This window comes from Eucalyptus grandis, chromosome 1, assembly GCF_016545825.1.
Source record: "Eucalyptus grandis isolate ANBG69807.140 chromosome 1, ASM1654582v1, whole genome shotgun sequence".
Lineage (NCBI taxonomy): Eukaryota > Viridiplantae > Streptophyta > Magnoliopsida > Myrtales > Myrtaceae > Eucalyptus > Eucalyptus grandis.
Window position 1 is genome coordinate 21,311,898 of NC_052612.1, and position 17,145 is coordinate 21,329,042.

Sequence of the window (17,145 nt, forward strand, 5' to 3'; positions counted from 1 at the left end):
TAGTACATTATCTTTTATTAATATTGAAAGTTCAAGGATAAATTGTAATTTCACAAATTTAAGGGACTAAGGACCAATCATAGAATCGAAGTTGAGGATATTTCGATAGCAAATTCATTATGAAATTGGAGTAACTTGTAAATTTTGGAAGTCTAGTGGCAAATTTGTAATTTCATAAAGTTAGGGATGAATTTGCAAAACCTTGAAATTATGAGGATTTATTACAGAATTAGAATCTTAGGATGTTTTGATAATTAATTTATTTTGAAATTGGACTAAATTGTATAATTCAAAAGTGAGGGGCAAAATTGCAATTTCACAAGATTGAGGGACAAAATTGCAAATACTGAACAATTTTAGTGGCTGATCACAGAATCAAAACGTTTATGATGTTTTTGTACTTAATTCATTTCGAAATTGGACTAGATTGTAAGTTTTAAGAGTTAGGAACACAATTGTAATTTCACATGATTGATGGATGAAATTGCAAATACTGAAAATTTTACTGGCTGATCACAAAGTTAGAAACCTTTAATGATGATATGGTACAAAGAGACCGAAGCCTTGTATGTTGAAAAACACGCACTTAAATTTAACGCCACTATTTATACATAAATACCAATTAGATTTTTGTTATATTTTGAAATTTTATCATGTGATTATATGTGACAAATGTGATATCATGATTATTTCGATATATTTGATTTCAATTGTTGATACAAAAAATACTAAGAGGATTATCTAGTTTTATTTGCAAATGTGATTTTTGATATATACATAGCAAGTGTGGTGTTGTGATGAATTGCATACCAATTATGCTATGAAATAGACTTTTACCATGACTATTCGGTAAAAAGTGAAATCCCTTATTATGAGATTACGTGACTCTAGGAAAAGACAGATCTTATATCGACGTGAACGAGGGCTTTACAAGGTTAAGAGGACGTGAAGTAGTATTATATTATGGCTTATATAGTCCAATATGGCTTATATAGTTGGTGATGTAAAAAATTATAAAATAATCATCATCATGCGGCTATATAGTGGTGTATTTATCTTCAAAGGTGAGTAGCTCCTGCCAATCGAATTGGGAACCATATGCAAATTCGGGGTGCTTTTCGAAGGCATCGATCCAACTCTCGATTCTATAAAATTGAAATAAGTGATTTTTGGTTTGGTTCTTTAATTTTAGGAAGGAATGGACTACTTAGATTGCGTATGGTAAAATTTATGTTTCTCAATTTTTCTGTTTATTTGTTCTCGAACATAAATTCGTTTAGAACGCAAATTAATTTATCTATTTCTAAAACAGATTTTTATTCCAAAAAATTATTTTGGAGAAGAAATCAAGCTAAAAATTTTAGCTTTTTGGTGGGGCCCTAGATTTACTCCAGCCGCCCGCGACGAGGCTTTCTTGGATCATTGAAAAAGAAAAAGAAAATTCAGATTCTCTATTTCTAAAACAAAAGTAGAAATTGTTTGCTACTACCTTGCTTTCCCACTCTTTCAGCAGAGACTACCCTTGCTTTCCCATTCCCCTTCCTCACCTCAACCAAAAACCCTAGCGACTCCGAAGCTATTCATCCTTGCCGTCGACTCCGACGCCGTCGCCGCTCATCTCGCCGTCGCTGTCCTCAGACCGGCCAATTTGCTCCGGTCGTCCCGTCGGACCCGCCTCCTCCGTACGCGTCCCCAGTCGCCGTCGCCCAACTCCAGTCGCCGTCGCTCTTTTCTGCTCTCGATTCCTCACGAGGTTCGATCGATCCTTCTCTTTTCGAGGTTAGACCGGACCAAATATTTTATTTATTTCTTTCTTTTGTTTCTTAAATGTAAACCTAGTGGTCGATTGCTCAACCCTCTTGCCTCTCTTTCACCGTTCGCCTCTCAGAGTCACGCCTCCTTTTTCCCTCACCTCTCTCACGCCTCGGCCCTCTGATTCACAGCCTCATTCGAATCAGCAGCTCATCGGAGGCAAACCCTAATCGCCTCTCGCCTCTCGCCTCTCAGGCCTCGCTTGACGCTCTTTTCCTCTCGCCTCTCAGCTCTCACGCCTCGCTCTTTCCTTCTCGCTCAAGCTCGACGCCTCTCTCTCGCTTTGAAGGTGTTTATGTAGCCTTGGCTAATTGGTTTTTTTGTGTTTACCGCGAGATTGAATGTTCGACTTGGGTTCATTTATCGCCGTTTTTCGTTTTGCTTGATTCAGGTTAGTCCTCTCGGAAACCTGGCCGGAGCGTCGTTCTTGTGCTCGACAGCTGGGTCCAAAGGGGCAACAAGGTGCGTTTCGCTGAGCTCCAGTGCCTAATCCGAGACTTTGGCCTCCCCAAAAGATTCTCTTACGTACTCGAGGTTCTTTCATTCTCTGTTTCTGTTTTTTTTTCCCTTCAGCCAAGCTATTGATTGGGTTGTTGATGTCCTGATCATATTGGGTCGAGAATTGAGTAGTGTATGATTTGGTGATGTTTCTAATAGCGTGATTCACGGTTGTTGTTTCAGTCTGTGATGTAGAAATTGGTCTGTAAAGAATATCTCCCCTCCCTATTCCACCAGTTCCATTGGACCGCCATGAATTGGACAGTCCAGTCCCAAGACCAGCCGGTCTGGTTTCCGGTTCCAGAAATTGGGAACCGATCCTTCTGATCTGGTTCTCGGTTGTTAGGTGGGACTGGACTGAACCGGGAACGATCACCCCTATTTATCCTTGCTGATGTAGAGGAAAAAATTATGGAATAGCCATCATCATGCGGTTATATCGTGGTTTATTTACCCTCACTGATGTAGAGGACACAAATAGGCTTAAGTGGCATGGCTAAGAGGTTATGATTCTGTCCCTGATATGTGGGTAGTGACGATGCCTTGTTAGTGGAGATGAGTCCTGGTCAATGATGACTAGGGAATATATACTCACCTTTATATATGATGAGTTACTATGTGGCAGTTGTGTATGATTTGTTTGTTCATCTGTGTGCATTTGAGTGTTGTAGTGAATGTTAGCTCATGTCATCTATGTTATTTATTTTACAAATTATTTTACTATTCTATCTATAATGCATGATTTATATCTTAAATGAATTTATGATGTGATGTGTGCTCATGGATGAGATGATTTACATGTCGTATAAAAACTGGGTTACAAGTACTTGGATCATGTAGGACACATGTTGCATCTCTAGAGTAAACAAAATATTCTATTATGAAAGAATTATGATTAATACGTGTCTTGTATTCCAACCAAATGAGTAATTGTCATGTCCTGGATTACAGTAATTCATCTCAATAATATGCAATATCTTGTTGACTGTTATTATGTTGTGCTTCTGGGATTGAGTGGTGAGCCCTAGAGAGTTCATCTAGAGCTTTGGTTTACCCTTTTATTCTTACAGATATCTAGGGTTTGATTCACGTGCCCCGTTGTGGAAAACCATTATTTATAAGGTTTTCAAGGACCTTTAGATTAGCGCTTCCGATTATCTCGTGGTCCGCAGCAAAAGTAGGGGTGTACTTTAGTACTATAGATTTTAATGTACATTGGTTGAAGTTAAATTATTTTTATACTTGAGGATAATTAGTTAAACATTACAGCATTGATTTGAAGCTAAATTGTTTATTTATTTGAGGCTCAAATTTGTATGGAAATTTGAGGATTGTCAAGGTTTATTTGCAAGTATTCCATGAAAAGGTTTCAAATCTATCTAAAAAAATAGCCTTAACACCCATAAACGTAAGTTTACCCCTCTTGAATTTTGGAATCAAGAATGACATTCTCCATTTTCGTGATAGTTTGATGGGCGCAAAGATTACCCTATTTTCTTGTAGAGGCTTGCAATGATGATCCTGACCGGTACTTGTTGTTAACAGAATTGAAGTTCATTCTTTTTAACCTTTGACATATATCATGTTAGAAAGTTCTCTTTTTTTCTCATTTTAGTAAAAGAATGTTAAATGGCAAATGATATTTAGCTTTTATATAAACTTGTGACCTTGAGTTTATTTCCCCTACATCACTAGTTCTCAACTTTTTAGATTAGTAACATGTGCGAAATCTTTCCTGAAGAATCTCTCATGATATGTCAATATAGACCTAATTATAGAGTTGAATCATTTCGCCTATACCAAAGAATTATTTCTCATCATCTTTACCAAAGCTTTATTTCTCAAGTTTGGAAAGAATTTTTCTTGATTCATCATATTTCATAATTGGAAGCATGATTGTTGCAAAATAGAGCTCTTAAATTTGGAAGACTTTTTCGCTTAAAGTCTAACGAAAATTTCTTAGAATAATTTGAAGAAACTAGAAAATTTTGGTGGGGCCAAGATTTATGAATGAATATGTAAATTTTTGTAGATACAGAAAACCATTAGTAATGGTGGTTAGGAAAGAGACATGGATGATACATTTAGCGAGAATGGTTCAGGATTGCTACCATTGTTAGGGAAGAGCGTTGAGAGAACAAATTAGCGAACACTCTTTAAAGAGGGATGGTTTACGAACTTTTCATCTCTTCATGTTTTTAATTCCTAAATGAAAATTTCTTATTTAACAATTTACAAATTTAATTGTAGTTTCTATTATTTTTTTTCTTTTTGATTGATTACAGAGATGTGGTACTACATTTTATGAATATCGGTAATTGGCGCTCGGTGGAGATAGAGATAAAGTATATGCATGTGCTTTCGAATTGATACTCACATTGAACCACCGATAAGAGGCATGGTTGGAGCAAATATGGAAAAGTTCCTAGATGATCAGAATGCATGTGAGCCCATTGCAGCCGAACCCTGATTTCGGTGGGTACTACGTTCAACCCACATGATTTAAAAAATTGGAATGCGTGTGCGCCCAAGAATGTCTCAGAAAATGGGCATCATGCTTTCTAACTTTTATTAGTTTTGCATACGCACGTTGTATATAACATAGAACTCACGAATCAGGTACACAGTTAACGGAAATTTCCTCCAATCAGGGAAGTGCAGGCATTTAGAGGGTGAGGTCCATTGACAATTAACTCCATGACACTACATTAGTTTGGCTGATGAAAATGGGATTGGACAGAAGGGGTTGTGGAAATGAGGTGGTGGACATAGTTAGGGTTGTTTATATATTAAGCTAAAGATTATGTAAGGGTTAGGCATCGTGTGAGCTTATATTTAGAGGTTGGTGCTTCCATGGAGTTTCCCACATAATTTCATTATCTTAGAGGTGAGAATTTAAAGAATCTGTCTTTAAATATTATAGACGTGCGTGAAGTTATGTAGCTGTTCAAATGTGTTTGAAGGAAGTCGATTAATTACACTTCAATCTCTCTAAATGTGCGTCTAAATATCTGTGTTTCGAATATGTATTTCTGAACAAGTAAATGATGTTGGCTTTTTGGGGGTCTCTTCAGGGCCACCTAACCTTCCGCGGCGAAACAACATCAGCTAACTCAACTGAAGGCCATGTCTTCATTACCTTTCTCAAGAACACGATCCTTCTTCAGCATTGCCTAGGGGAGAAATTGACGTACACGTTATTCGGAGTGCACCAAGCCAACAAACATTTGCAAAAAAGCATCCTAAAGGCATCTTTTGTTGTTCATCAATCCTTTTAAGCAGCAGAAAAAAGCGTCTTTCGTTTCAACTTTTCCCTCTCGGATCGCCATGGACAAAGAGCAGAGTCAGAGAAAAAGAGCAGAGGAAGAGAGCACTCGGGGAGTATCCTCTTCTTCATCCATCTCTTCAGAAGCCACAGGTGTAGACAGCAGTCAATATGACGTGTTCTTGAGCTTTAGAGGCTCGGATATCCGCAATTCATTCATCGATCACCTCTATCACAATTTGATCAAGGCAGGAACTGTACCAATTTGCGTGTTCAGGGACGATAACAATAACTTAATTGGTGAGGAATTTGGTTTAGAGATTCTCAATGCCATCACACGGTCTAAGATTTCGATCCCTGTCATCTCCGAAAATTATGCTTTGAGCAAATGGTGCCTCCACGAGCTCGTTCATGTCATGGAATGCTGGAAGAGGACGTCACACATAGTGTTGCCCATATTTTACAAAGTTATCCCATTGGATGTCTGTTATCTAAAAGGAAATTTTAGAAATGCCTTCCATTTGAGTCGGAAGCATTTAATTTTGATAAGAAAGATATCTAGGAATGGCAGTGAGCATTTACTGAAGTCAGTTACTTAAATGGATGGGAATCTGAGAAAGTTGACTTACTGAAGTCAGTTACTTAAATGGATGGGAATCTTTAAATGGATGGGAATCTGAGAAAGTTGACAATGGGTACTTCACTGAACTTTTCTTTTTTTGATAAGTTTGTTTTCTTCTTCAGGCAGAACTGATGAAATGCAGAACAATTACTTTCACTGCAAGCTCAGAAAAGATCCCCAAAATGTCCCAATAAACAACCATAATGCCTTGAAGACAACAAACACCAGTACTGACCAAAGATATCCCTGAAAACTAAACAACAACAACAAAAACCAAAGCATCCCAGTCCCCTAGAATTTTACATTTGTCTCCGGTACAAAGCAAAACTTTTTGAGATGACAACCCCTTTAGTCGATATTATCAATCACTAAACAATATCCTGCAATGGACTCCAACGCTCAATAGTCCACAGCCGGATCACCACCAGATAGAATCGACCTCCTATTGCCAACGTGGGGTTGGATCAATTGATAAGGATCGAACACTTGGCATTGACCATGTCTAATCTCTAATTATTTTTGTGGTTTGACAGGCATGAGGGAAAATTAATAGAACGTGTGGTCGAAATTGTCATAAGCAAGTTACGGGAAGATTTTTTGCTAGATGTGCCTCAGCGCCTTGTTGGATTTGATGGTCATGTGAAGAAAATTATGAGTTGGATAAACGAACCTTTCATCAATGCTCGAATGATTGGAATTTGTGGCATGGGCAGGAGGATAGGCAAGACAACTCTTGCCAAGTGCATTTACAATCAGCTCTTGAATAAATTTGTGCATGTCAGCTTCCTTCCAAATGTTCGAGAAAGTACCAGACGCCACGGTATTGCATATCTACAGAGTCAACTAATAACAGATATACTACATATCAAAAGTCAAGTGTATAGAATTGATGATGGAATCAATATAATCAAATCTAGATTTAAAGGGAAAAAGGTTCTCATTCTTCTAGATGATATAGATGACAAGAATCAACTAGATGCGTTGGCTGGGGAACGTAATTGGTTTATGGCAGGGAGTATGATCATTGTTACAACTAGAAATGAGGCTGTTCTTCACAAATCTGAATTCGAGGTAGACCACAAGTATGAATTGAATGGATTGGATGAGGCGCATTCTTTGCTTTTGTTTAACAGACATGCATTTCGTATGAACGATTCTCCAAGCAACTTTAAGGAAATCTCTCGTGATGACATAGCCACTATGGGTGGCCTGCCCTTGGCTATTGAGGTTGTGGGTTCATACTTATACAAAATAACAAATCTAAGAATATGGGAAGATACGTTGCAGAAATTAAGAGAAGGATTACATAAAGATGTCCAAAAGATATTGAGGATAGGCAATGATGCAATTGTACATAGATATCGAAAGATTTTTCTCGATATTGCATGTTTTTTGGTTGGTGAAAAGAGCAAATTCGCCATTTACATGTGGGAGGATTGGGGGTTTCCTGCGAGTCAAAGAATTAAAGAGATGGAGCTGAATGGCTTAATAAAATTTGGAGAATATGGTGAGTTAAAGATGGATGGTGCACTAATAGATCTTGGAAGGGACATTGTTCGGCAAGAACGATTGCTTGAGAGACGTAGCAGATTATGGGTCTACGAGGAAGCCCTAAGAGTAATAATGGAAGAAAAGGTATCATATGGCACACCTTTTTGTTTCCTCCCCCCTCATATTTTCATATATTTAGTATTATCTATTTTAATCTTTCATCTAGTATGAACAAATCTCCTACTTATTATGAAAAATTTACATTCATGATTCATGTCAATCACGGAGTGTTTTTTTTTACAGCTACTGTTATTATAAAAGGTTATATTATCTCACGGTGATTATCATATAGAATATCTCCAAGTATTTAAATGCTTGCTGTAAATTATATCTTTCAAAAATTTAATTTATAACAAAGTTCCTTTCACTTGACTACTATTCTACATTAAAAATCTTGCTTACTAAAAGTATGTAATATTAATATTTAGTTGAAAATATAGATTATCTGAAAGACTACAATGATAAATAGAGATAAGAATAAACATCCTTGATTAAATAAATCAAGATTTATTGTTCCTTAATAACAATAGATGGTAGGTGCCAGTTATAAAAAATAATGATCAAACAAAAACTCAACATTGAATAAAAGGTGTCAAATTCACACTACCGATGTGTGTCTAATTTATCACGGCGCTCCTAAACCAATGCTTGCATTTAATTCTTCATTTTGAATTTTAAGATACCCGTCCCTCCCTCTACTAATTAGAGCTCTCTCTTTTCATTCTTCTTTCCTCTTAATGGATATGATGGCAAAATCACCTCAAGAGTTAATGTAAGAAACTATTTTAATTGTATTTGCAGTTTTACAAGGTTGACCTTGTTCATCGGATTAGGTTAAGTGTATGATGAGAGTGTTTTTTTTTTTTATAATTCTCTCTCACTTTCATTGGCAATGCCTTTGCATTTTTCCTTTTCTTAATAAGCATTTCTTTCCTCTTAAACTCTACATCGTCGCTTTTGATTCCTCAATTTAAATTACTTAATATGATAGCTTGAATCAGATTCCTCAATTACTTAATTTAAATCACATCTACTGGCTTGAGGCTTCTTAGAGGCTTCTTAGAGGCCTGACCATCGATCAGTTCCTTTGGCTACTTGTGATATCTCAATCTGTTCCTCTCAACATCTGCTCCATTTCTAAACACCAAAATCCTTAGTTCACAGATTCGTATATCCACACATTGAGCTGGGGCTTGATTTATTTGTGGTCAAACTCAAGACACTAATCCAATAAAAAGTTTAAATGGAGTTTTGTGCGTTTGGAACTAATGCTTAAGCTTTTGAAACTTTCATACTTGAACATTATTAAACAGTCTCTGATCAACTAAACTGTTGGGGGACAAACATAAGTATTGTTATTAAAGTGAGTCAAAGCCATATGGGAATTTTTCACCATCTTCTACTAATTAAATATCTGTTTTAGCAGGGAAGTTAAACAGTATGTTTTAACTTATACGATAAAAAAAGAAATGGTGCCAATCTTATGCAAACGGAAATATGCATGTTCATTTTTATTTTTTTCCTTTAGTAAATACGAATAAGCATATTTCTCCAGAAACTTTCATATGGCAGAGTTTGCTAAAAGATATTGCCCAGCATCTCCAACCTATTGTCCCATATGTTAGAAACCTTAATCTAACCATGATACCATGAATGGAAGTTTATATGAACGAGTCAACATTTATATGTTTAAAAGGTTTCATGTATTTCACCTTGGTGAAAAATTAAAATGCGTGCACCACAAATTTCGCAAAAAGTTTTGAGGTGTATCTTTCCTAGATTCTCAAAAGCAAGAATTTTTTTATCTTTATTTTCATATAAAGATTTACAGTATTGTTCAAATTTCAATATCAAAAAATTAAAGGTGATTTATGTGTTATTGTGTACAGTGAGGTTGAAATATGACAAATTTTGTGAGTTTAAGGTTTAAAAAGGCAAAAATTAGAAAATAAAGAGACAATCCTGACTCTGATTGATTTGATATACAGGGCACTAATGGTATCCAAGCAATTTGCCTTGACAAATACTATGGCCAGCCACTGAGGCCCCTTGGCCATGCCCAGACTTACACGGATAAACAGTTTAAACACTTACGGAGCTTAAGGTTCCTTCAATTGAGGGCGGCGGCTTTAAGTGGAGATTTTGACAAACTATTTTCTGATTTAAGATGGCTTCAGTGGTTTGACATTGAACCCAATTTGTGTATTTTGGCAATCAATTTGCATCTACCGAAATTAGTGGTGCTACAGTTGTCATACAACCATATCACAGAGCATTGGGGTGGATGGGATTCCATAATGGTAATATGGAAAAAATGCATCCTTTATGAATTTGTGGTTTGTTTTGTATTGTTGTTCAGCTCAATTTTTTACAGCTTATTTTCCTTTCTGTAGGCAGCAAAGCGGCTGAAAGTTCTCGACCTTGCATTTTGCAATTATTTAAGATGTACTCCCGATCTTTCGGCTTTCACATTACTGGAGATTCTCATCTTGAAACACTGTGACGGAATGGAGCAACTCGACCCTTCCATAGGCAGAGTCAATAGCCTTGTTTCCTTGGACTTGAGTGATTGTAGCAGTCTCAAGGAGATTTCTACGTCAATCGGTTCTCTAAGGAAGCTGGAGAAACTGAGTGCCAAGGGTTGTCGGTCATTGAGAGAAATCCCTAACTCAATTGGAGATTTACAGAACTTGCGACATTTGGACATTAGTGAATTTGCGATTGAAAAGTTACCCAATATTATTGGAAGGTTGACAAATCTGCAGACACTAAGTCTCGAATCCTGCCAGAGTCTGAAAGGCGAAATTCCAAGTGAAATCGGTGACTTGTCTTCGCTTGAGATATTCAAAATCACTAGAGCACCGATATCTAACTTGCCAGAAAGCATCCGGAATCTTTCTTTCCTCCGACACCTTAGCCTAATGGGCTGTTATGAGCTCCAGTCGCTGCTAGAGCTTCCTTCTAGCTTAACATATTTGACGGTCTCCTGTCAATGTCCTAGGTTGCCACACCTTTCTTGCTTAATCAACCTAGAACAACTTGATATTTATGGATGCGATCTACTTGAATATATCCCGAAGCTTCCCTCAAAACCCTTGAAACTTTGTGTTACCTCCTGTCATGATTTGACAAACCCTAAGTTTGACGGATTCAAGTACTTGAAAGAGTTGTCAATAAGATATGCAGTTCCATTAAGAGATTGGACTTTTCACAATTAGATTGCTTGAAACGGTTACACGTTGAGTATTGCTATGATCTATTAGAAATTCAGGGCCATGATTTTCTGAATATCTTGGAGGAGATAGTTATAGATTGCTGCAAATCTATTGAAAGGCTGATCCTTCCGGAATTACGGTGTTTGAAGCAATTAAAGGCTAACTATTGCCACAATCTAGTCGAAATTCAAGGTCTTGACAGGGTGAAGTCCTTAGAGGTGTTGGATATCTCTAACTGTGGATCCATTGAAAGATTACCAGACCTACCTTGCTTCTTGACCCTGAAAGAATTGAACATCAACGACTGTCACAATCTACGTAGTGTTGAGAGCCTTGAGAGATTGTTGTCTTGCCGAAGCATATACAGAAACTACCAAACTTGTCGAAATTTGAAAAGTTAGAGAATTTCACAATGAGGTATTCACTTGGTGTTACCAAAATTCCTGGGGTTGAGAAATCAAGGTCTCGAACACATATAGATATCACAGGATGCGAATCAATGGAGACTTTGCCAGATTTGTCGACATGTGAGAAGTTACAATCTCTTTTGGTACGAGATTGCAAGAAACTTACTCAGCTTCAGGGACTTGATAAGTTGGATTTACTTTACTTGGATATTTCTGGGTGTGACTCATTGAAAACAATACCGACTGGAACAAGCGTCTTCAGACATTATGAAGGACGGCGATATGGACATTTCCATGAAAAGATAAATCTCTGTGAAATGATTAGTTTGCAGTAATAATGATGCGATAAAATATGAAAGTAGTTTTGGCTAGTGGTCATGTATGATTGTATGCTGACTTTCCCTAACCAGTAGTGAGACCATTGTTTTAAAAAGTTATCAAGTGAGGTAAACTTGGTGCTGCCTGCTTTTATGACAGGTCTGATCAGTCCATGTAATGATCGAGGCTTACTTTTGGACATCGATTCAATAGTTGTATTGATGACCATGTTTGCATAAATAGGACAATTTTTGCCCGTTCTGTGAAACAACCTGGGACAAGGAGCTCAAGAATTTGCTAGTTAGTTTGCAGCCCGTTTGATCCTATTATTGTTATGGATTCATTTTATCACATATTGATCTGGGTCTACCTAACTTGGCTGAGGAATTTCGAATTCCATAACACAGACCGATCAAAATGAAGAATAGGGATTTTTCAGAGGAAGCATCAGCAACATTTGAGGACCATCTTGTGTGCTAACCTTGAAGAGGCTCATGGGCCAACTAGGGTATCTGAAGTTTTGATGCTGATGAAGATTCAAACACTTGATCTATTCTCAACTTCACATACTTGAATGATTGGAAATGTAGTTTTTTCAATTGAATCTATTATCTGTTTACCCGTTTGGTTCTGCCGCTTTGTTAATTAAATCCATACCTGCTGATTTTTTCATATGTTACCCTAATGGAGAGTTGTTTGGTGCGGTTGCCTTCTAATGATATCACTCACGACCTCAATGCGGCTCTATGGAGGGAGGTATGCACTGCCAGTCATTCCATAACTTTGTAAGGTATCTTGTGTGTTTACACTAAATGAACTGTGAAATTCCACGTCAAAATCAGTATACATGGATGCATGATGATGATCTCCTCTGTATTCTATCAGTTTATTAGTGTGATAATATCTTTTGGATGTTGTCAGATAGGTTTCTGATTTGATAAGCTCAGTTCTCATGTATGGTGTTGAATTTGTAAAATTGAAATTTTTGCCTTTCAGCAAACTATCCCTTATTGCTGATTTTGCCAATTGGATACTGCAAAATAACCAAGTAACTTCTGTTCTGTATTTTCGTTTTTCTTGGGGGTCAGAATCAGTTCTGTAGTTTAGGCAGTTCACCTTTTGAGCATAATCTTGTTAATACGGAAAGTGTTTCTAATTGCTTACTTCTCTGAAGTCTCTGGTTTTCTATTTCATTGGCCTGCTAATGAAGTCTCTGTTGATTGCGTCCAACTGCAAGCTAATCAGAGACACCCGGAATGTGTGGCAAAGTATGTCCCCAGATTTTGGTGTGTGCAAATGATGTTTGTGCATTTGTTTCTTAACTTTAATGGGATAAACTGTGATGCCACTATCTCAACTATCTTAATTTATTGACAATTAGTGAATCCTAACCTTCTTGTGTAGAGTCAAGCTGCAATTCATGACATTCAGAAAAAGTCCCCAAACACCGTAGGATGGAGATGCGGGCTGGAATGAGCTGTCATAATGGAGAAGGCATTCCACAATTCTTCACTGTTGCCGTGTATCACGTGCTATGTGTTGCTAATACTCTTCATAGGACTTTTGTTATAAAGTGACCTCTTATGTTTTGTAGTAGTTCTTTGCAAGCTTCAACATCGTGCTTCTCTTTAGCAAAAGCCGAATCTGAAAATGCTTGTCGGACGACCGCATGTGCAGGTGGTTCTATATGTGAAGACCGTTTAGGTGTCCTCTTCAAGCTACGGTTTTGTCACTGAAAGAGAATTCATGGAAAAGTGAATGTCTTGGAATCAGCAAATAGTCTGTTGATTGCAGCCAGGAGTTTCAATGAAAGTGTTTCCAATTAAGACGGTAGTTTCTCATGTGGAAGAATTTTGAACATAAAATAAAAGTGTTCATTAGTGTATCATCTCAATGGTCTGGTTAGGTTGAAAATTCATACATTGGCATTTTGCAATCACTTCAATCGTATAATCTTAAACTTGATTCGTAGACGCATGAATTTATAAAACAGAAGAGATATAAACATACATATTCATACCCGAATCCAAATTTTCTCTAGCGTTGGCTAAAAAATGTGGATTTTTTTTTTTCGAAGGGTGAAAAGAGCCCCTCCTATAATTTTTGCTCATTTGGTTTGAACCATAACTTTGGAGGGTCACCGGTCATGCATTCGTTTAAATTGAAGCAATTTCATTGGGCTTGTGGTCACCGGTCAGCATTCAAGTTTAAATTGAAGCATTTTCATTGGGCCAGTCTCAAATATTGCCCTAACCTATACGAGATTACAACAATGAAATTTAAATAGTTAGAAGCTACTCGCGAAGTAACCATAGTCTGATTCCCTTGTTTTTGCTTTCGAAGTAAAGATTTCATTCATATTTCTGGATAATTTATGAGATGCTGAAAATAAAATAAATCCCAAAGTACAACAAAATACGAACTTATGTGATGAGCACACTTTCATCCTATAAGAACAGATCTATTTTAGCATGACAACAGATGAATAATGGCCGACTGTCAAATCTTGCATTTTCATTGGCGATGAGCACACACCATAATTTATTTCTTCAATAGCTATGGCTTGTCTAATGGGCAGTGTGCACCTAAGCATTATGTCATCAACACCATCATTGTACGAAAACACCAAAAATAGGTTGAACAAGCTCTCAAATCTATATCTCAATTGGGAGAGATTGGATGAGCATAAAAATGCTTTTGAGGAACCCCGAAATCTAGATCTAGATATCTAGATTGAGAAATGAAAGATTTCAAAACTTGCAAAAATTGCATGACTACTTCCAATACGGTGAGAACTCACAATATTCCTCATCAATCTTGTTGAACTTCTTAATTTGGTGGATTTGAAGCAATGAGTTAATTCCTAACGATAGAAGCGGGAAATATGCCTAAGCATCAATGACCAACCAAAAAAAAACCAACAAAACTAGATGAAAACATACTTTCAGATTAGATCGGGAGAGAAAATCGCAACTGGAGTGGAGAAGATGGAGAGGCTCTCTCGACTGAGCTTGGAGCGGAAGAAAAAAGAAGAACAAGAGGGAGGTGAGTAAGGAGAGAAAGCAGCTAGGGTTTTTTTTCCTGATTCCCTTGTTGTCTACTTGAACTTTTACTCAATTTTCCAAAGCTCAAGACAAGGTCAAGTAGCTTGTTAAGCCAAGTTCGAATCTATAAGTACTATATAATATATAATGGGGATTGTGTAAATGAGTCAAAACACTTATTAAACATGCTACATGCTTAACATGAAATAATTTAATTTTCAGAATATTGATTAAACATAACAGGAGTCGCAAGTAAAGTCCATATATTGACTATACAGTTTGTATATTTAGTTACTTAATAGGCATCTAAACCAAAGGACAATGACTCTGTACTATTTATAGAACATTGGTCACAAGCTTGTTGACTGAATTGATTTGAAGTTGGAAGAACGTGAATCTACTGGATAACTGGATGAACATGTTGAATCAAGTGAACCGATTTGATTCTGTTCATGGGTTTTAAAACTTCTCTTTCTTCTGCTTCGACTTCATGCCAACGATTTGCTCTGAGCTTAGTTTTTGAAAGTTCTATCACATTTTACATCAAGATCCCATAAATTACAGCCATTTGAACAATGAGTACGTAAGTTTTGATATGATAAAAGAGGGTTCGCTTTGGGGCTTTTGATTTTCCTCATTTTTATAACTTTGAGCTCAACTGGACTGTACTAGAAATGTGAAAATTGTCCTCAAATCAAAATGGAATTATGGAAAGCTTGGTTTATATAACACGCGTGCTGCATTTTAGATTATATAGCTTCAGTAGTATATGTTGCCATATGATGAATTGCACAATGAAGAGGAATTGAAATAGATGGATTGAGGAAATTAGGGGATTAGAGAACCCAAAATGGAGGCTTAAGTAACATTTGGCCAAAAAGACGTTCTAAACAATGAAATCAATTACGAAGTAGATCTAAACCTCAAATCCTTCAAATGAAAGCAGTCTTCTTATTTTGCAATCAGCATCATGTTGTTGAGCAAAGAGCATAAAGTTAGACAATTTTTACTTTGCATGGGAATGCGTGCATGCATGTATGTAGAATCACGTTGCAAATAAATCAAAAGGTAAGGAAATTCGGGGGGAAAAAAAAGTTTCCGGCAAATATAAATATAAATGAATATCACATTCGAGTCTTCTCATTTTCCTATGTTTTGAATACTGGAGATCAATGAATGAAACAACAATCTGACTGAACATTGTATTGGAAACATAGAACATTGTGGCACTCTTCTGAATACTTTATTACCATTAGATACATATTAAGAAGATAACCCAATAAACAAAACAAGCCTCTGTTTCCTCTCGACTGGTCTTGCCCCTTCCTCTCTTTATGACGATGAGCATGGTATACCGTAATTTCTACGCATTAAAATCGATGCATGATGCTTGAGCATTTGCGCTTCAACCATCTGAACCCCCGTTTGAAAGAAGCCTTGAACTTGCCTTCAACCGAATAAAGCTTGTATCTGGCCACCCTCCTCTTCCTCTTCTTCTCCGGATCATTCCACCACGACGCTTTTACCCCCGACTTCTTCGCCTTGTCTACTTTGTGCGGGGCCAAGCGTGATCGAGCATGCGAGGCCGGGATTTGGCTTCGTACATCTGGTTTTGGTTAAGAGTTTCGATCGTCTTGATCTCTAGACTCCGGCCAACTCCATGGGATCGGTATCTCGGCAACCACGGGTCCATCTGTGTCCTCATTCTCTCTCTCTCTCTCCCGGCCTCCCCTTTCTCGGATGGGAAGGATTTTTTTTCTCTCTTGACGACCACGAACACTTCTATTGGTTCTATGAGGAAGTTGAAGAAATCAAGTGCTTATGGTTGTGAGTCTTTGAGAGAAATCCCCAGCTCAATTGGGGATTTACAGAATTTGCAACATCTTCACTTGAGTTTTTCTGCGATCAAAAAGCTTCCCAGCGCTATTAGAAGGTTGAAAAATCTGCAGACTCTACATCTCTCATCGTGCTGTAGTCTGAAAAGTGAAATCGGTGACTTGCCTTCCCTCGAGATTTTCAATAGAAAAGTGCAGTTCCTTTGAAAGATTGGACCTTAGACAATTGATTCGTCTGAAATGATTACACGCTGAGCATTGTGATAGCCTAGTCGAAATTCAGGGCATGATAATTTGGCATTCTTGGAGGTCATATTTATATATGACCACAATTCCATTACAAGGCTCTCTCTCTCTCTCTCTCTCTCTCTCTCTCTCTCTCTCTCTCTCTCTCTCTCTCTCTCTCTCTCTCTCTCTCTCTCTCTCTCTCTCTCTCGTTTCTCACTTTATTATTCGCATTCGACGTCTCTCTTGCAGAACAATTCGAGAGTATCATCTACTGATTAGTCCACACTTGCTCTTTATCCCTCTTGAAAGTTCTCGCCCAGGCTTGTTTACAGTCTCCTCTCTCTCCGATC

At 37.4% G+C, this 17,145-nt stretch overlaps 1 protein-coding gene across 1 annotated transcript; it reads left to right on the top strand.

Moving 5' to 3' along the window:
* The first annotated feature begins 5,637 nt into the window (after window positions 1–5,637).
* LOC120296092 (TMV resistance protein N-like) lies at window positions 5,638–11,364 on the top strand. Its single transcript, XM_039317750.1, has 5 exons — window positions 5,638–5,966; window positions 6,731–7,832; window positions 9,737–10,048; window positions 10,142–10,568; window positions 11,012–11,364. The coding sequence occupies exons 1-5, from the start codon at window positions 5,638–5,640 to the stop codon at window positions 11,362–11,364; spliced, it is 2,523 nt and encodes an 840-aa protein (XP_039173684.1).
* The last annotated feature ends 5,781 nt before the right edge of the window (window positions 11,365–17,145 follow it).